Source organism: Mesocricetus auratus, unplaced genomic scaffold (assembly GCF_017639785.1).
Source record: "Mesocricetus auratus isolate SY011 unplaced genomic scaffold, BCM_Maur_2.0 Super-Scaffold_100009, whole genome shotgun sequence".
In the NCBI taxonomy this organism is placed as follows: domain Eukaryota; kingdom Metazoa; phylum Chordata; class Mammalia; order Rodentia; family Cricetidae; genus Mesocricetus; species Mesocricetus auratus.
This window is the reverse complement of record NW_024429193.1, coordinates 33528492-33546347: the sequence shown is the minus strand read 5'-3', so window position 1 is coordinate 33546347 and position 17856 is coordinate 33528492. Positions and strand designations below refer to the sequence as shown.

At 37.0% G+C, this 17856-nt stretch overlaps 1 protein-coding gene across 1 annotated transcript; it reads right to left on the bottom strand.

Annotated features, from left to right (window-relative positions):
- Nucleotides 1-1001: 1001 nt before the first annotated feature.
- LOC121142194 (rho GTPase-activating protein 20-like) lies at nucleotides 1002-11490 on the bottom strand. Its single transcript, XM_040751495.1, has 6 exons — nucleotides 11370-11490; nucleotides 8662-8847; nucleotides 7459-7593; nucleotides 5081-5122; nucleotides 4392-4486; nucleotides 1002-1088 (listed from the first exon to the last, which is right to left on the bottom strand). Coding segments are annotated over exons 2-6 (423 nt in total). The 5' UTR covers nucleotides 8811-8847; nucleotides 11370-11490; the 3' UTR covers nucleotides 1002-1086.
- Nucleotides 11491-17856: the final 6366 nt, after the last annotated feature.

Sequence of the window (17856 nt, the reverse complement as noted above, 5' to 3'; positions counted from 1 at the left end):
TTTTAAGAGTTGAAAATGGAGATGAGAAGCTGTTGGATGTGAAGAATAAAGCAAGGTATAAGAGGTTTGGGGACCATTAGCTTCTGTAGTGACCATTGTTGAAGACTGCTGTGAGCCAAACCTGAGCATTGAGCTCTCCATACCAGGTTGCGCCATGCGGAGTGGACAGGCTCTAGGTGGATTGGGTATAAATGAAGAGGGAGAGAACACTGTCAGAGGCAGAGACATCTGGAAGGGTAAAGAGTGAACATGGACCTGACCTGGGCCATGAGACAGGGAGGAAGGTAGTGAGAGAGAATGAACTGGAGGTAAGATGGGTGAGAACAGGAGAGAGTGGCTATAGGGAGGGTGTTCATCCATTGGATAAAAAGTACAAAGTAAAGATTAGATTTAGGGTGGGAGGGAGTGAAAACAGTTGTAGCAGCAGTGAGCTTTGTAGCTCCCAGCACAGTGAGGAACTGTAGCAGGGAGTTCTGTCAGTAAGTTGTTCAGCTGGTGGGCCTCTGAGAGGAGGGGTCATTACCCAAGGCCACCACCAAGTGGGGGACACAATAGTCACAGGAGAAAGCCATGGACCACTTGATAGAATTTTTGGACATTTAGGAATGGACACTGGATTCCAGCTGAACATTGTCTGAAAACAAAAGGAAACCTGTCAACCAAGCCAAACTGAATGGAATGTGCCTGCCAGCCAACCAAGGGAGTCTGAAATGCTCTCTAAAGCCTGTGGTGAGGCGTATTCCTCCCAATCCACAAGACAGGATGGGGAAGCCGGACACTTGACTGTCATCATCTAATGTTGTGGGGGAATGTTTAGGATGGCTAGGAAATGGAAAACCACCAATTACCTCCTGTTGGATAAAGGGAGCAGGCACTGGACGGTTCAGAAGGCACAAAAAAAATTGGTTCGGGGTCAGGGAGATCAATCCCAGTCATGGTCTGAGATATAGCACCAAATAAAAGGGCCCCGTAGTTGACACAGAACACAGTGAGACATCAAATTCTCAGCACAAAGGAAATTTTATTTACTCTGGAGGGGACAAATGGGGTTCTTCCTCTGGATCAGGCAAAGACAGCAGCAGATGTCTCTGTATGAGTGTTTTTTTAAGGAGAAAAGGGGGAAGTCTAGGTTAGGATATGCTGGTACATCCTGATTTCTATCTCTGTCTGTCTTTCTCTCCCTTTTCTCCCTGCCTTTTTCTCCATCTTTCTGTCAGTCTCTTTTTGTCGTTCTCTATCTGTTACCTGTGTGGAGTGCCATGTATTGTTTCTTGAAACATACCACATTCCAAGACAATGCTCTTTACTGTTTATTAAAACTATGTCTATCATGCTCTTGTATGGATATAGACACCACAGCACAGATGTGTATACAGATATACACATGTGTGCACATTCATGCACACACACTGCATGCACACACAGAGCATAAGAGGGGAGGGAAGAGAAAGGAAGGTGAGCTTTTATAAATGTCTAAAATCTCTCCTATAATTTAAAGTAAAAGAATATATTCTTTACAGCAAACAAAAAGGTATATACTGAGGATTTTATAACTCTCATGGTTGAATGATAATGTGTTTTTATGGCATTTAGAACACATGAAGATCCAAATAATCATCGCAAGGATTTTTGCCTTTCTTTGTAATTGCATTCTTGTCAACAAAAGAAAGTTTCAAGATATAGGGCACTTTGAAAAACAAAAAAAAGTCTAACAAAATTCTTATGAACATATTAGAGAAAAATGAAATGGAGCTACAATTACAGTCATATGAGCTAAAGTATTAATTGGCCTATAGTGAAACAGGTAAATGAAAGTGATTCTAAAGCTTTAAGGTCAACCTCATGATAAGCATGCACATTCAAATTATCCTAATAATCAGATATTAAGTTTACACTCAATATTAGAAAGGAAATATGCTCAAAATAAACAAAAATGGGCCTAGACCAGGATATACATAGAAAAAGTACAAAAATTTAAGGTTTAAAACTAAAACAAGCATTAAATAAATAGCAAAATTGAGATGGTAATAGAGAGAGGGTACAGTGAAAGTAAATCATTTAAATGGCTTCTCTATCTGTTACCTGTGTGGAGTGCCATGTATTGTTTCTTGAAACATACCACATTCCAAGACAATGCTCTTTACTTTTTATTAAAACTATGTCTATCATGCTCTTGTATGGATATAGAGCCATTTTATTTATTTTGTGAAATACTATCTTCTGGTTTTTGTGACCCTGAGTATAATACCCTTATCATTAGCTATAGAAGTTACAAGATTAAGTAAAAATGCTCAACCAATAGATTATATCTCACTTATTGGACAAATTGCAGAGAAAGAGAGAGAGAGAGAGAGAGAGAGAGAGAGAGAGAGAGAAAGAGAGAGAGAGGAGAAGATATTAGGAGAACAGAAAGAAAGTAATCAAGTTCATTTGGGGGTATTTAGGGGAAGTGTATAGGGAGTTTTGGGAGGATATAATCAAAATTCATTGTATAATTACTTTAAATTACCAAATAAGAAACAAAAATAATGACATTATAAGTAATTACCATCTATATATAGAAAAAATTAATGGTGTTAATGACCTATGAAGAATACTAAAAAATGTATTAAGAGAAAGAAAATCAAGAAGAAATGACTGTGATTTAAAAAGCTAAAATTGTCCTAAATTTGCTCAAGGACAAAACATTACATATTTATGTTAAGTGCACTGGAATGTGGAAGCATTTCAAAGACTTGCCAAAATTGTGATAGCCAAAATACAAAAAGAAAATAATGGAGACTGATCAAAGAAAATAAAAAGTTATCATTTATTGAGACTCACGGTTTCTCACTCATGGGAAAAGAGAAACACAATGGTATGTGTATCCTAACAATGAATGAAAATCTTAGAACAATGCTTTTTGCTCATTGAAAATATCTCACTGTCTCAGGAATAAAGGAAAATAAACTCATTTCACATGAACACAAAGTTGAAGAATTAGCAGTTACCAATCACCTGTGGCACACAAAATTTTACGGAAATTATTTTAGGACAAAATATAAAAGGAAAAGATTCTAGGATAAAAATTACAAATTATGAATGTTGCTTTTAAGAAAATATATAAAGTAAATCTTCTTTTCAAGATGTCAAATTGACTTTTTTTGAACAATGCTGCACAAAAAGTATGTGACTCCGATGAAACCAAGCAAGCAGTGTCTGTCTTTGTTCCCACTGGAAACAGATCTGGTAAAGCCAAACAGGGGAGAACATTTTCATGGCCTATGGTATTTGTCTGAAAATATCTTCTATACTACCTATGGACTATACTACTTATATACTTTCTTCAGTATGATTTGGTGCAGCCTCAAGTTGTTGTGCAAGACAAAATGATGAGATAAAACTGAAGTATCATAGTATTAACATCTCCGTGAAGCAGGGCAATATCAAAAGTTAAGCATATGTTTTATACCCAAAGGCATTTTAAAATGTGTGAAACACCTGGATTGAAGCAGTGATAGTCTCTGCTCAATTTGATCCTGGTATTCTGCTAGCAAGAAAAAAGGCTATCAACATTCGGAATCTGACATAATAGCTAAATGGAATGGCAGACTGCCAGTGAAGGTAGTAGTAGAAAGAGGCCAACATGGGATAAGAATTAGAAGAATAGACTTTAATGTGTTGGAGCATAATTCAGTGTTAGGACAATTGTCTGGAGTGTATGAAGTTTTTTCTTCAACACCATGCACTCACAATCACACACACACATCACACACATAAATACACACATAAATACACACACATCACACAATAAATACACACACACACACACACACCAATGTTAAATTTATAAAGGTGATTAATAAGCAGTAGTTATATAAAAATATATCCTTATGCTTAGGAAATTTTCAAGGAGATAGTCATGTAGCTGATCTATAAAAGCATAGAGTTAAAGAGAAACAAAGAGCAGAGGGCAAGGTAAAAGGGGGAAATGCCATCAAATAGGTGAATATGTAAGAACATTATGTGGTATTCTTCTAGCTATCTTATACTTCTCTGTATACTTATAATTGTTTGAATAAACAAAATAAACTTAGCAAGAAAATTTTCTTTGCTAAATGAAATTATGTAACATTCATAATCACCTGCTACAAGCTATTTATTTTAAGTTTAGGAGCTATAGTTAACTCAACTTAATTACTTTTCACATGCAGAAAGGCAGATTGCATGCATGACAAACACATACACATTTTCCACACAATGCTCTCTCAAATCTCAATCTCTCTCTTCTCCCTCTTCCTCTTCTTTTGACTTTTCCCCTACCTTATCCCTGTTCATTTTCCCTTTCTTATGCATCCTGCCCATCTTGCCCCTCCCCTTCAGGAACTTCAAAATATCTGTCTTGGTCTTACATGCACATGCACTGGTTGAGTCTGGGATATCCTTGGTGTTTATCTGCAGTGCAATACACTTTCTCTCAGCAATCTCCTTGGCTTCATTAATGTATCTGCTCAAAAGGAGCAGAAACACACAGTACAGTAAAGTGAAATATCTATAGCTTATTTTCAAGTGAATCATTGTTAATGTTTTCATCCAGTGTCTTGTGCATACAAATGTGAACTCAGTTCTGAAATGTGAATTGAGAAATACATGAAAGTATTTCATCAAAAAGACGTGGCTTGGAAGAGAGCAGGTTTCTGTAAGATGTGAGTCTAGGAATCAAATCTTGACACCAACAGTTTGGCCTTCATAGAAAGGACGAAAACCTTAATTTCTAGGGTAGGAAGCATCAGGTACTGTGAGTGTGCATGGTAGAGTAACCTCTATTGAGGAGAATTTGTTGTGTGTGTGGAGAGAACTGTTTACTCCAATGTGTAGGCTGGAGAAGAGGAAAGGATGATCATGGAAACTAGAACCTCCTAGAAAGTGAACAATATGCATTTTAACTAGAAAACATGTGGCAGTAGTAAGAGAACATCTGATCAGCAAGATAGGGTGACAGATAATTATATCAAGGGCTGTCACTCTGGGGGTAACTAGATTGTAGAGTCTACCATTCTTTTTACCACCAAGGAATTAACGTATGAGCACTCAAAAATACCTTTGGATGAAAAAGTGCCATTGATCTTTCTGTTCACGGGAACTGTAAGGTAAAACATGAGAAAAAAATTAGATTGTAGGCAACCTTTAGGCTAAGAGTTTTGAGATTATTCCTCACAAAAATATTACATGCCAGTTGTTACCAATCGATAAGTCTAAGTAGCGTCCTTTGCATAAATGGGTTGTAATTGACCTGTTCTTTCACTGGTTACCTTACAAAACTGGAAGTTCACTAGAGTGGAGGTTGGCTGGGAATTTAAAGACTCCACTGTAGTTATGTGACAGGAGCAGTGTGATCTTGGCTGGGACAAAATTAGATCTCAGTTTTATTTTCATATGCATAAAGAGGTAATTAGTGCTCACAGTGTCTGAATACTGAAGTTGGGTTTACATAGAATGATGCCATTATTTACATTAAATCACATGTAAAGCAATTGACATTTGAATAGAGCACTCTTTGCTCTAAGGGAGACCAGTGAGAAAGAGATCCATGATTTATTTTTTCACACAAGTTACAGAATCGAAATGTTAAATATTTCAATTTAAATATTAAAACATTAATTTAAATGCCTAAGAAATGGATGTACTACTCACTAACATTTTAAAATTTTATTAAATTGCATACAGTATAAGTGTTTTCATCAGTGGCATTGGTTATATTCATGCTATCATGTAATCATCAATATGGTTTTGTTGAAGCATGTTTTTCTTATTCAAAAAGCAAAGCTTAACTCCATTCATTATTTTCTTTATTTTCCTTGTTCACACCCCTGGGGCAGGTTTCATTTGTACAGTCATGATTTCAGTATTGGAGATGTTTCCACTTTCTGAAAATAATTATTCATGCTTCTAAGAACATCCATTCACAGACCTTTCATCTCTCTTTTCCCATGGTTCTACTTCCATGATTGGGGCTGGAGAGGCATGTGGAAATCCTTTACAACTGCCTGTGGTACTATGGAGAGCCCCTTCCCCAAGGACTAGCACAATTCTTGTTTCTACCATTAGATTAGCTCTTCCTGTATTTCCCACCTCTACTCTGTTTGAAACCTGCTATATTAGAAGTGTTGACAATGCCAATGGCTCCAACTTGCATATGTACATGGACAGCACATCTAATAACACCAAGTTACAAAAGTGATATAGCTTAAACCTCAAAGACATCTGGTGATATGCATAGCTGAAAATGCCTAGAACATATTTAATTGAACGTTAACTATTCTAAATTTTGAAAGAATAACTCCACATTTTACCTCCCTCATAAAATGTTTCATGGAAATGTTCATAAGAAGCATTTCACGCATCCTTCACTAAGATTACTTCCTCTCACATGTAGCCTATGACAAACACAAATAATTATTAATCTCCAATTAATCAACCAATATATTACAAAAATATGAAGAGATCAACACAGCCATGAACTGTGGAAGTGGATCCCTTTGTGATCTGCAAAATTCTAGAAAATCATCTAACCTCAGATGTTTCTATGCTCACTAATTCAGCTCTGTGATGATGCTGGAGGTATTGGAGGGGGAAAGAGGAGAGACATTAACATGAACTCTTTATGTAGAAAACAAGAAGGAATGTTGGTGTGTGCTTGAACACAGGGTCAGGAGTAGCCACAAAGTCTTTTTGCATCCAATAGATCTGCTCAGCATCTGCAGCTAGAGTCCTTTTCATCCTGTCACCAAAGAAGGCATGTGGGAAATCTCACCTGCATAGCACAAACCAGCTCTGATACTGTCTGTTGACACCAGGCCTCATGTGTTTACTATAGACACCAAACCTGATAAGCTGCTATACAGATGTGCAAGAGTCTGAGCATTCAGTGATATGATTATTTGCATAATTCAACACTATTCTTTAGAAAATCCATTTGGGAATAAACATCAATTTGTCAAACTACATTAGACTACCTAATACCACTGGAAAAAATAAATTCATGTAGCTTTAAAGCTTAGGTAATACTAGATAATCATAGAGAATTGATTGTAGAGAGTGTGTCAACTGTTTACACAACTGTAAACAACTTTTACAGGACCCATACATCCCACACTTCCACACCAAGTGGCTTATGGGACTGTATTGTAAACCCACTGATCAAAATATAAGGAACATCTTTTAGTCGGTGCCATTGTTGATCCATTTGTACACATTAAGATACAGAAACCTGCATGGTAGAAAGTCCAGGATAAACAAGCATTAGCACATGACAGGAAAATAAGTCAACTACTATGTGCAGTCAAATTAAAATGGATTCTTATTTTTTCTAAACTTCTGAGAAATCTGTATTTTCCTTGTGTGCTAGATAGTATGAAGTTGACCCTGGATTTCCATAGTCTGCAGCTTGTAAATGCATATCCAAGCTGGAGGTCTTACCGAAAGGTGACCACGAAATTTTTCATGGGCCAAAACAGGACGATGGACTTGCCACCAGCACTGCTGTCCACATAGTCACCTATCCACAGGTAACTGAGTGGGATGACATATTTTACCTTAAACTTCTTCTTATGCCTAGGAAGGGAATCAAACAACTTTGTTAGTTTGCTTTTCAACATGGTTTGAATAGTTCTTGGTGAAACCAAGTCCTTCCTTCCACAGACCAAGGAGGATTCATCTGTCTCTAATATCTAAGCACAGCTTATTCCATGACAGAAGGGTCTCAATAAAGCTTGTTCCAAGGGAAGCTTGTATCACATTCAAACTAACTATACCTTTTCCACCACCCTCAAAATTCAGAGATTGTCTGGTATTTTATTTCTTTAGAGGGATTAATATTATTGTACTATGTATTTTTAAAAATGAAAAGTAAAGTTGCATAAATACAAGAAGCAGATTTCCTGTCCTAAACTACTCCTGAGCAACAGTCAACATATTAAGAAACAACTCAAATATTCTAGGGCCATTGTTTTCAATATTCCTCTAATAATTGCATTAACTAATATGTCCTAAACCAATACTGTACTTGAGCGGCTCTCAAAATGGTTAATAGGCTAAAAGCAATAGAGTCTGGACTGTAACTGAGGCAGCGCAATCAGCGCAATAGCAAAGCACAGTTGGGTCCTACTTCTGTCATTCCCTCTTACAGCTTCTCCTGGCAAGAACTCTGTGGAATAATTCTTCTTCTCTCTACTGGTCTCTCTTTCCTTCCCAGAGCTGTCATATTTTATACGGGATTTGTTCTTTGAGAGAAAAAGGACAGATTTCATGATTTTGTTACCAGCAGAGCAGCATGCTACATTTATGTCCATACAAGGTACATTTATATTCAGATACATACATAAAGAGGATCCCTCTCTGTCATGTTTAAAGATGCTTAAGTTTGCAGGTAATAAGTTCCTAAAACCTGTAATATTTCTTGATCAGGCAGCCTGGCATGTTTCATCATGTCTGGTTCTCTTTCTTCTTTCTTGATTGTGTTCTTTTCAGGAGTGGACAGCAGAAGACACATTTCACTATTTTTTTAGTAAGTGGGGACAAATTACCAAAACAAAAGAGTAAGAAACCTTTGTGTTTTTGAACAGTCGGCACTGTTGTACAGACAATCTTCCCTAGTGAGAGAATGACTGCATAAGTACTTACACGTTGTTAGACACTATCAGAACATCACTGAACAGGAAGAGATGGCGTTGCTTCTTTTTCCAGCCTTTTCTCAGCTCCACAGGAACTTGGAGTGGCAGGGCTTGATATCTTCCTTCCGATGGTGTGGCTTTCTCATTGATGGTTTCCATCTCAGTAAAAAAGGCTTTCCCAGGAATAGATCACACACTAACAGAACAGATATCAGTGGTCAATTGATAGCACACAATTTTATACTAAATTTAAAGTGCATCATGTAATTAAAACATAGCCCTAATTGCTGCAACAGGTCTCCACTATTGTGTTCTTGTGAGTTTGTGTGTGTGTGTGTGTGTGTGTGTGTGTGTGTGTGTGTGTGTTGAGAGAGGAGGGAGAAGACAGGGGAGGGAGAAAGAGAATATGTATGTGTATATTGGATGGGAGTGAATAAAAGTAAATTAAATTGAGACCTGTGTATCAAAGTACAACAATAAAACCCACTACTTGGAATCTTCCTGTATCTTTATTTTTTTATTTTTTTGGTTTTTCGAGACAGGGTTTCTCTGTGGCTTTGGAGGCTGTCCTGGAACTCGCTTGGTAGTCCAGGCTGGTCTCGAACTCACAGAGATCCGCCTGCCTCTGCCTCCCGAGTGCTGGGATTAAAGGCGTGCGCCACCAACGCCCGGCCCTTCCTGTATCTTTAAATGACCAAATTTGATGATAATGACACAGTAGAGTATGACATCTTCAAGCTGTATTTTTTTATTGATCTGGGGATATTTAATTTAATAAAAGTGACAACACTCTACCAAATTTAAATTTCTACATAAAGACTGCCTTTGAATGAATTCTGGTTTAAATTGTCAGGTATGTTGTATGGGGTTGGATAACAATGAAATAAAATAAGTTCTGTGAATCAAAAATACTATTATGAAATCCATTACTTTGTATACTATCTTAAATAGGTTTAAAAAATTTCTGACAATTCTTTTCCAATTTGTATTTTTAAAATTAATATTAACATGAGCAAATGTTTACTCTGCACAATCACATACTTTAAATTTCAAAGGAGATGTTGATAGATGCAATAGTTTTTATCAATAAGTAATGCATAACCAGTGAAACTAAAAGTTAAAAGAGGGACATGAGGCAGTAGTTTATTACACACATGTAAAACATTGATAGAGTTCTAATTTGGTTTCACGTAATATGACAACAGAGATAAGTGAGTATCACTGGTATTTCAAATATATCTCAGATAAAACTATATTAAGTTTTGGAAATAAATGTTAAGAAATATCTAAATGTTGCTGAAAACAAAATAATTCTTAATATATTTTCTTTAAGTCTGACCTCTTTTCAATGAGAACATAAAACTATTCTCATAACTTAGATATTTCCCTAGATATGCTCTGCCATATAGTCTTGAGCATGTGTTTCCTGATCATATATAGCCTGCTGTCTTGAGGGGAACAACACTAAACATGATTAACAATACTTTCATTTCATTAGGTTAGTGTTGATATAAATAATTAGTTCATATGATATGGAGGAAACAAATAAAAACACCTCCAGAAAGCAACCTAGATGTCCCTCAACTGAAGAATGAATGGAGAAAAGGTGGTACATTTTCATAAAGGAGTACTACTAAGCAGAAAAAAAAGTAGAATCTTGAAATTCACAGACAAACGGATTGAACTACAAGAAAACATCCCAAGTAAGGTAACCCAGTCATAAAAAGACAAACATGGTATGTACTCACTCATGTATAGATTTTAGAAGATAAAACAAGAAGGACCCTAAGAGACATATATGGTCCCCCAGAGAAGGGGAAAGGGAGAAGATCTCCTCAGCTAATTGGGAGCATGGGAGAAGGGGGGAGGGAGTTAGGAGAAAGAGAAGGGAGAAGAGGAGGGAGAGGAGATGGCATGAGAGAGCAAGAAAATTGAGTCAGGGGAAGAACAGAGGAGAGCAAGAAAAGAGATACCATGACAGAGAGAGCCATTATAGATATAGAGAGAAATCTGGCACTAGAGAAATGTGCAGAGATCTACAAGGTTGGCCCCAAATGACAATCTAAGCAATAGTGGAGAGGTTACCTTAAATGCCCTTCTCCAGTAGGGAGATTGATGACTACCTTATGTGCCATCCTAGAACCTTCATCCAGTAGCTGATGGAAGCAGAAGCAGACACCCACAGCTAAACACTGAGCTGATCTCTGGAATCCAGTTGATGAGCAAAGGGGTCAAGACCAGGCTGGAGAAATCCACAGAGACAACTGACCTGAACAAGGGGGAGCTCATGGACCCCAAACTGATAACTGGGAAACGAGCAGCGGACTGCCCCAGACCTCCCTATACATGGATGTCAGTTTGGAGGTCTGGTTAAACTATGGGGCCTCTGGTAGTGGATCAGTATTTATCTCTAGTGTATGAATGACCTTTGGGAGCCCACTCCACATAGAGGAATACACTCTTAGCTTAGACACACAGGAGAGGGTCTATGCCTTGCCCCAAATGATGTGACAGATTTTGAAGACCCTCCATGGAAGGCCTCACTCTCCCTGGGTAGCAGAAAGGGGATAGTATAGGAGGTCAGTGTGGGGTAGGGTAGGAAGGGGAAAAAGGGAACTGGAATTGACATGTACCAAGCTTGTATCTAATTTAAATAAAAAGTACTTCCTAAAACGACCAATTTCTCTAGAGACTGAAAAACAAGTAGTAAAAGAATACCTTCACAAAGAATACCCCAATGGATTGCTTTTCAGCAGACTTGAAACTCTCTGTTTCTGCCTTGGGACCAAACGATGGCTACAGCAGTTGGCAGTCCAACTGCTCAAGTGTGAGGTTCTGCTGTAGTCACGGCAACACATCAAAGTGATGTCATGATGCTAAGCCTCATGTTGTAACTGAGAAAGTGCAACATTTATTTCATTTTCATTTAAATTTTCAACTTGAGAATAATATTATTTGACAAACTTTAAGGTTCACTATAGTTATAAGGACTAACAGACTCTCCCAATATTTATAGCGATTCAAATGAATTCTCAAATTCTAGTTCATTCTCATAATCAGACATACTAGAATATCTTTTGTTGATTCCTGTTGTAATGACTCCCTCTAATTAGGGGAGTTTTGATAATGACACATCACAGTAAAATGTAATAGTGGAAGGAAAGTTTGTGAGAGCATATATATGTAATAATTTCACTATTAAAGGATTGGTGGTTGCCTCCAGTTTGGTGATATTATATATAAAGTTATTAAAATAATTTGTAAAGAGGGATTTTAGTTTTCAAATGTCATGAGTGCAAACTTTATCCCATTGCAGATGATGACCATTGTGCACATGATGATGTGTTTTCCCTTATGCGTATGTATTACTATTACATATCTATATAAACTTATTTGTTTCGGTAGGAGTAACAATGTTAGAGGAAATATCTTAAATGAAGATGGACAGTGAGAAGATTTCTCTGGATCAGAAAGAAATGATACCCCTTCTCCGTTGCCTCTCAGCTGGCCTCTTTCAGGGCTATGGATATGGACATTTCAGAAAGTATTGAAACGTGCCAGAATTGGGTGACCAAATACAGCACAAAGAAGTCTTTCCCTTCTTTGCAAGTTGAAGACGGGGTTGAGATACAGGCTTGCAGAAACATATCACTTCAACCTGGACAGTTGAAAATGTCAGGGCACTGAGCCTTCCTGGAGCCAGCACCGAGTCCTACTATTGGCCCCCAGAACAGATGCTATCTGAATCTGACCATCTTTTTCCCTTTTCACATGGAGCCCAAGTTTGGTTTGGTGGATACCATGGAGCTTCTGTGCAAAAAGTTACCGATTTCTCTGTTATAGAGTATTCTGTTTTTGACAAACTGGATGTAGCGCCGATTCCAGTTGACACAGAGCTGGGGGTGTCAGACGCACGGCAGCACCACGACTTTCTCCTAATGCGGATCACTTGTACATTTGCCACTGCTTAAAGACAAAGAGGGCTTCGCTGCAGAGCTTCCAGCAGCTCCAGCGTCCTGCTCAGCGCCCCCCCCCCATTCAGCACAGCTTCCTGCAAAGAGACACGGAGCTCCTGTCCTACAGTGGTGGTACTCAACCTTGCTAATGCTGTGACCCTGTAATACAGTTCCTCATGTTGTGGTGACCCCAAGTATAAAATAATTTTCGTTGCTACTTCATAACTGTAAATTTGCTACTGTTGTGAAGCATAATGTGAATGTCTTTGTTTTCTGATGTCTTAGGAGACCTCTGTGAAAGGGTCATTTGTCCCCAGGTTGAGAATCGCTGTCCTAGAGTCTAAGGCTGGTGCTTTAAACACAAGTCCTATTCCAGAGCTTCAGGCTTCTGGAGGGCTGAAGTCTGTTACCAGCACAAACCTATGCATCTTAAGGAAAACCACATCTTCACTCTAGTTGCAGTGCTTGCTTCCATAGCTGGCTTTCCTCTTAGCCTAGACTACTGCCCAGACCAAGACTCAAATTTCCCCCCCAAAACCCAAACTGGTTTCCTACCACCTTATTGAATACTTATTTGAATGTGTGTCATTTTGTGCCCATTAGACTTCTTTATATGCTTTCCAGCTCCCAGGAGTGTTTCTCTGGAATCAATAGCCCCCAGTTAAATAGCCAGTTTGTGAGGTGTTTTCCAAGGCTTCACCTTTAATTACTCTTATTTATTATTAAAGATGCACTCAGTGTTTCTTAGAAATCACTGTTTCTTAAAAGCGTTTTCATTCATACTTGAAAAAATAAATACATTTCATTATAGGGTCTTTTCTTGTATTTCTCATTTCCTCTTTAGCTTTCCTGAAATCTTAAGAGTATTTACTTGACTGGGTTTGAATTGCAGATTTTTGCCTACATCTGTTTCAACACCCTTCCCAATGGTACTTAATCACTGCTGGTGATCATCTCTACTCCTTAGCATGTAGAACTTCAACACAGCTCTAGGGAATGGGTTTTCATATCAGGTCTCATTAGATCCTATAAAATACTGGAATCTGCACAGCACTGAGACAATGGTAAAGTTCTGTCTATAGTCCTAGTCAATATAAAACTGGATTGCACAAAAACCATAATGAAATGAACCTGTTAAGCCACTACCAGACTTTTTGGCTTGTGTTTTCTTCTTTTTTATAAGACTTCAGTGCTAGAAAGGGCAGGACCTTGTCTCATTCAATGACAGTTTGTACTCAGAATTGTGAACTTCAATAGGGGCCATGCATGTAATTTTTTCATGAATGATCAGCCTACATTTGTTTCCTAAATAGTGGAGGTTAAATAACTTAATACTCATAAATATCTAATGATGGTGTTGAATTGTGATGTTTAATAAATATATTGCAATATGAGGTAAATTTAGAATATACATTAGGAACAATTTTGCAAGTTTTAAATTGATCTTTGCAAAGTAGGGGAGCAGTGAATAGAACCAATACACCTGATAAGAATAGAGTGAAGGCAAAAATGAGCTGTTCAAGTACATAAGTCAAACAATGCAGTCACAATGGCTGAAAAAATGTGTGTGCTGCACGCTGATATGTGAAGTATATATTCATGGCAATTGTCCTTTTACAATGATGCTTATTTTAAAAGGCAGTACCTAATCTGAAAGGATGTTTTCTATATTAATGCATTCTATCTACTGCCTGTGTCTATGCCACATCAATATCAAAAAGACCCATATAATAAAGACAAGAACACATGTCTCCATAAAAAGTACTTCAAACGTCATGACTCCAGGCATCTAAATCTCAGAATGAAAACACAAATATGAACATCCATCCAAGACAATGTGTCTCTTCAAGAAGCTAGCAACCACATTACCATAGACTCTGAAGAAAAGCAATTTAGCTGAAGCAGCAAGCAATTGTGAATATGCTCATGAATGCCTTTTGTTTTGTTTTGTTTTGTTTTGTTTTGTTTTTAGAGACAGGGTTTCTCTGTGGCTTTGGAGGCTGTCCTGGAACTAGCTCTTGTAGACCAGCCTGGTCTTGAACTCACAGAGATCCATCTGCCTCTGCTTCCCGAGTGCTGGGATTACAGGCATGTGCCACCACCAACTGGCTATGAATATGCTCATAAACTTTAAAGAGGATATGGATAAAGTCCTGAAAAAGAAGGGTGACAACACAAACAGTTGGTTGAAACACAGAAAACATTTAATGTTATAGAACTAGATTTATCAAAAATAGAATAACTAAAGGAAACACAAGCTAAAATAAAACTAGAAAGGAAAAATAAACAGTATGGCAATCAAAATCCTCTGAGTTAAGTTCCACCATCAAATTAAAAGATGTGAAAGAGAGAATTTCAGGTCTTGAAGACAAGATAAAGACTAGATACCTCAGTCACAAGAAACAATGAAAAGAACCTAGGCCCAAAACAGTCAGTAAATCTGGGGTACTATGGAAAGACCAACCCTACAAAGGCCAAGGGAAAGAAGCACAGGACAAAGGCACATTTTTTAGTCAAAATCATATAAGAAAAATTCCCCAACATAAAGAAAGAGATACCTGTCAAAGTACAGGAAGCATATAAAAAATTAAATAGACATATTACAAAAAATTTCACAAAACAGAATAATTAGACATCAAGCATACTGAACAAAGAAATAATACTTAAAGTGTAAAGGGTAAAACATTAAGCAAAATGTAAATACGAGACTATTGGAATAATACTTGGCCTCTCTATGGAGTCTTTGAAGCCAGAAGGGTCTGAAATGATGTATTGACATACTGAGAGAACATAGATGTCATATCAGACAATATACTCAGCAAAACTATGAATCTCAGTCAACAGAAAATCACCTTTAACAAGCATAAAATGTAAGCAATTTCTATCTACCAATGAGGCTCTTCTGAAGGCCCTAGAACAATTTCAATCTGGAAAGGCTAGTCACACCCAAGGATACACCTGTAATTAATAAAATTAGAACAACATATCAAAAGTAAAAATATACCACAACAACAGTGCAGATTAATAATTCAAAATTGATGGTCTCAGTTCCTAAAAAGTAAGACAGACTAAAAGACTGGATTAAAAAATCTGATTCACCTTTCTCCTGACCCAAAGAAACACACATCAACATCAACAGTAAATATCATCTTAGGGTAAAGGGTGAACAGAGTATTTCAAGGAAATGAACCCAAGAAGTTAGAAGGCATCTGTCCAATAGATTTCACAAAGAGAAAGGAAAAGAAAAGAAGACAACTAGTCAGAAGAAATGGGGGGAAAGACACTACTCATTGAAGGAAAAATCCCCCAAGAAGAAATTGCAATTTTAAATACTTAGCAATACTTAGCCCTCAAAACAAAGGCACCCAAGTCCATAAAGGAAATTCTTCTATAGGCTCAATCACAAGACCACTGTCATACAGTAATATTTGGTGAATTTAATGCCCAATTATTCCCAATAAAATGTCCTCTAGACAAAACCTAAACAGAAAATGCTGAAGCTGAAAGAGCTTCATAAATTAAAAACCAAATATACACATGAAGAACATTCCACAAACACCAAAACATGCTCTTCTCAGCAGATCATGGAATTTTCTTTCCAAAAGTGCCCACATATTAGGAAATGGACAAATTTTGATGTGTCTAAGTAAGTTTAAATAACACCCTGAGTCTTACCTGACCACTGTGAATTAAAACCAGATTTCAATAACAGAAACAGCAGAAAGTATACAGATTCACAGAAACTGAAGAGCTTACTACTGAAGGAAAACTGAGTGAAGACAGAAATCAAAAAGGAACTGAACAACTTTTTTAATTCAATAAATTTAAAAACACATCATACCCAAAACTGCTGAACACATTGAAGTAGGTTACAGATGACAAGGCCATAGCACTAAGTCACTAAGTCAAAAAACTGTAGATGTATTAGCTATTTATTGAAACTCCTGGAAGCTCCGTAACTAGAAATAATACCCCAAAACAGTTAGTAGGAGGAAATAAACTCAAGGCTAAAATTAACGAAATAGAGATCTGACTCCCTCTTTGGACTATGTAGACACATACACTCATATATGCACATATCTGCTCTCACAATCACATATAAACATAATATAAAATAACATAAATATTTCAAAAGTTAATCATCAGTGGGAGTACAATGTAAATACCACTAATCCTCTTTTTCTTTTCTTTCTTTCTTTTTTTTTTTTTTTTTGGTTTTACGAGACAAAGTTTTTCTGTATTGTTTTGGAGGCTGTCGGACAGTCCAGCCTGGCCTCAAACTCACAGAGATCCGCCTGCCTCTGCCTCCCGAGTTCTGGGATTAAAGGCACACTGCCCGGCTAGTCCTCTTTTTCTTAATTTGTAGTTCTGTCCCTCTGTTTGCATTTGTGAACACTGAGAGGAAAACAACTGAGTAGTGACTGAATCCCCTGGAATGGACTTTGGTTTCCCTTTCTCATTCAAGCTCTTAAACATTCATTTCTTTACTTCTAAGACTTTGGTGTTTTCCTTCCTCATCTACTTGTTAGGTTGACCAGACTCCAGTTATCCTGATGACCCTGACTGTCCTCATAGTTATTACAGGACATTATTTTTTGTCTTCCTTAAAGGTCACTAAATTAGGCTGAGCACAACTGTATTTTAAACCAACAAAATAAAAAAAATATACTGTGTCCAATTTATAAGTTCGAGTGTATTGCAAAGTATTTTGAGCCAATATTAATCCATGGAACAAATATTGAATCATAACATTAATTTATTGGTAGATACATTGATTTTAAAAAACTAAGTTTAGAAGCAGGCATGAATAAAGAAAATGTCTAGTTTGAGAATTCACTATAGTAAGAAGCAGAAGATAAAACTATAAGGTGATAATTTTAATTTTACCTACTACATTTGAAGAAAAACATAAATATAGTTATTAAAGATAAAGTCACAATCTTTACACAAATAAATAGAAAACTGTTTAAAAAAGAAGCAGCCTATTTAATTTAATGATACTTCCCTGAGTACAGTTCGTAAACTGTATTTCAGGAGTGTTACAAACACTTTATTAATTTGCTTTATTAATTTCAAATCATGAAACAAGATCTCTAAAATGAATTAAATTGTCATGGTGATAGGAATGTTTAGAATTAAATGCAACAAACTGTTAAGTGCAAATGCCAAAATTTACAGAAAAAGTACCTCACTACATGCAAGCTTGTAAAACAGTAGCCAGTTTATGAGCTCACAGAAAATCTTTGATT

Coding starts and splice junctions, on each gene's coding strand:
- LOC121142194 (XM_040751495.1), bottom strand. CDS start 8,810: ATGGAAACCATCAATGAGAAAGCCACACCATCGGAAGGAAGATATCAA. Junction 7,594..8,661: donor CTGATAGTGTCTAACAACGT/GTAAGTACTTAT, acceptor TTCCCTTCCTAG/GCATAAGAAGAAGTTTAAGG. Junction 4,487..5,080: donor TGGCACTTTTTCATCCAAAG/GTATTTTTGAGT, acceptor CCTTTTGAGCAG/ATACATTAATGAAGCCAAGG.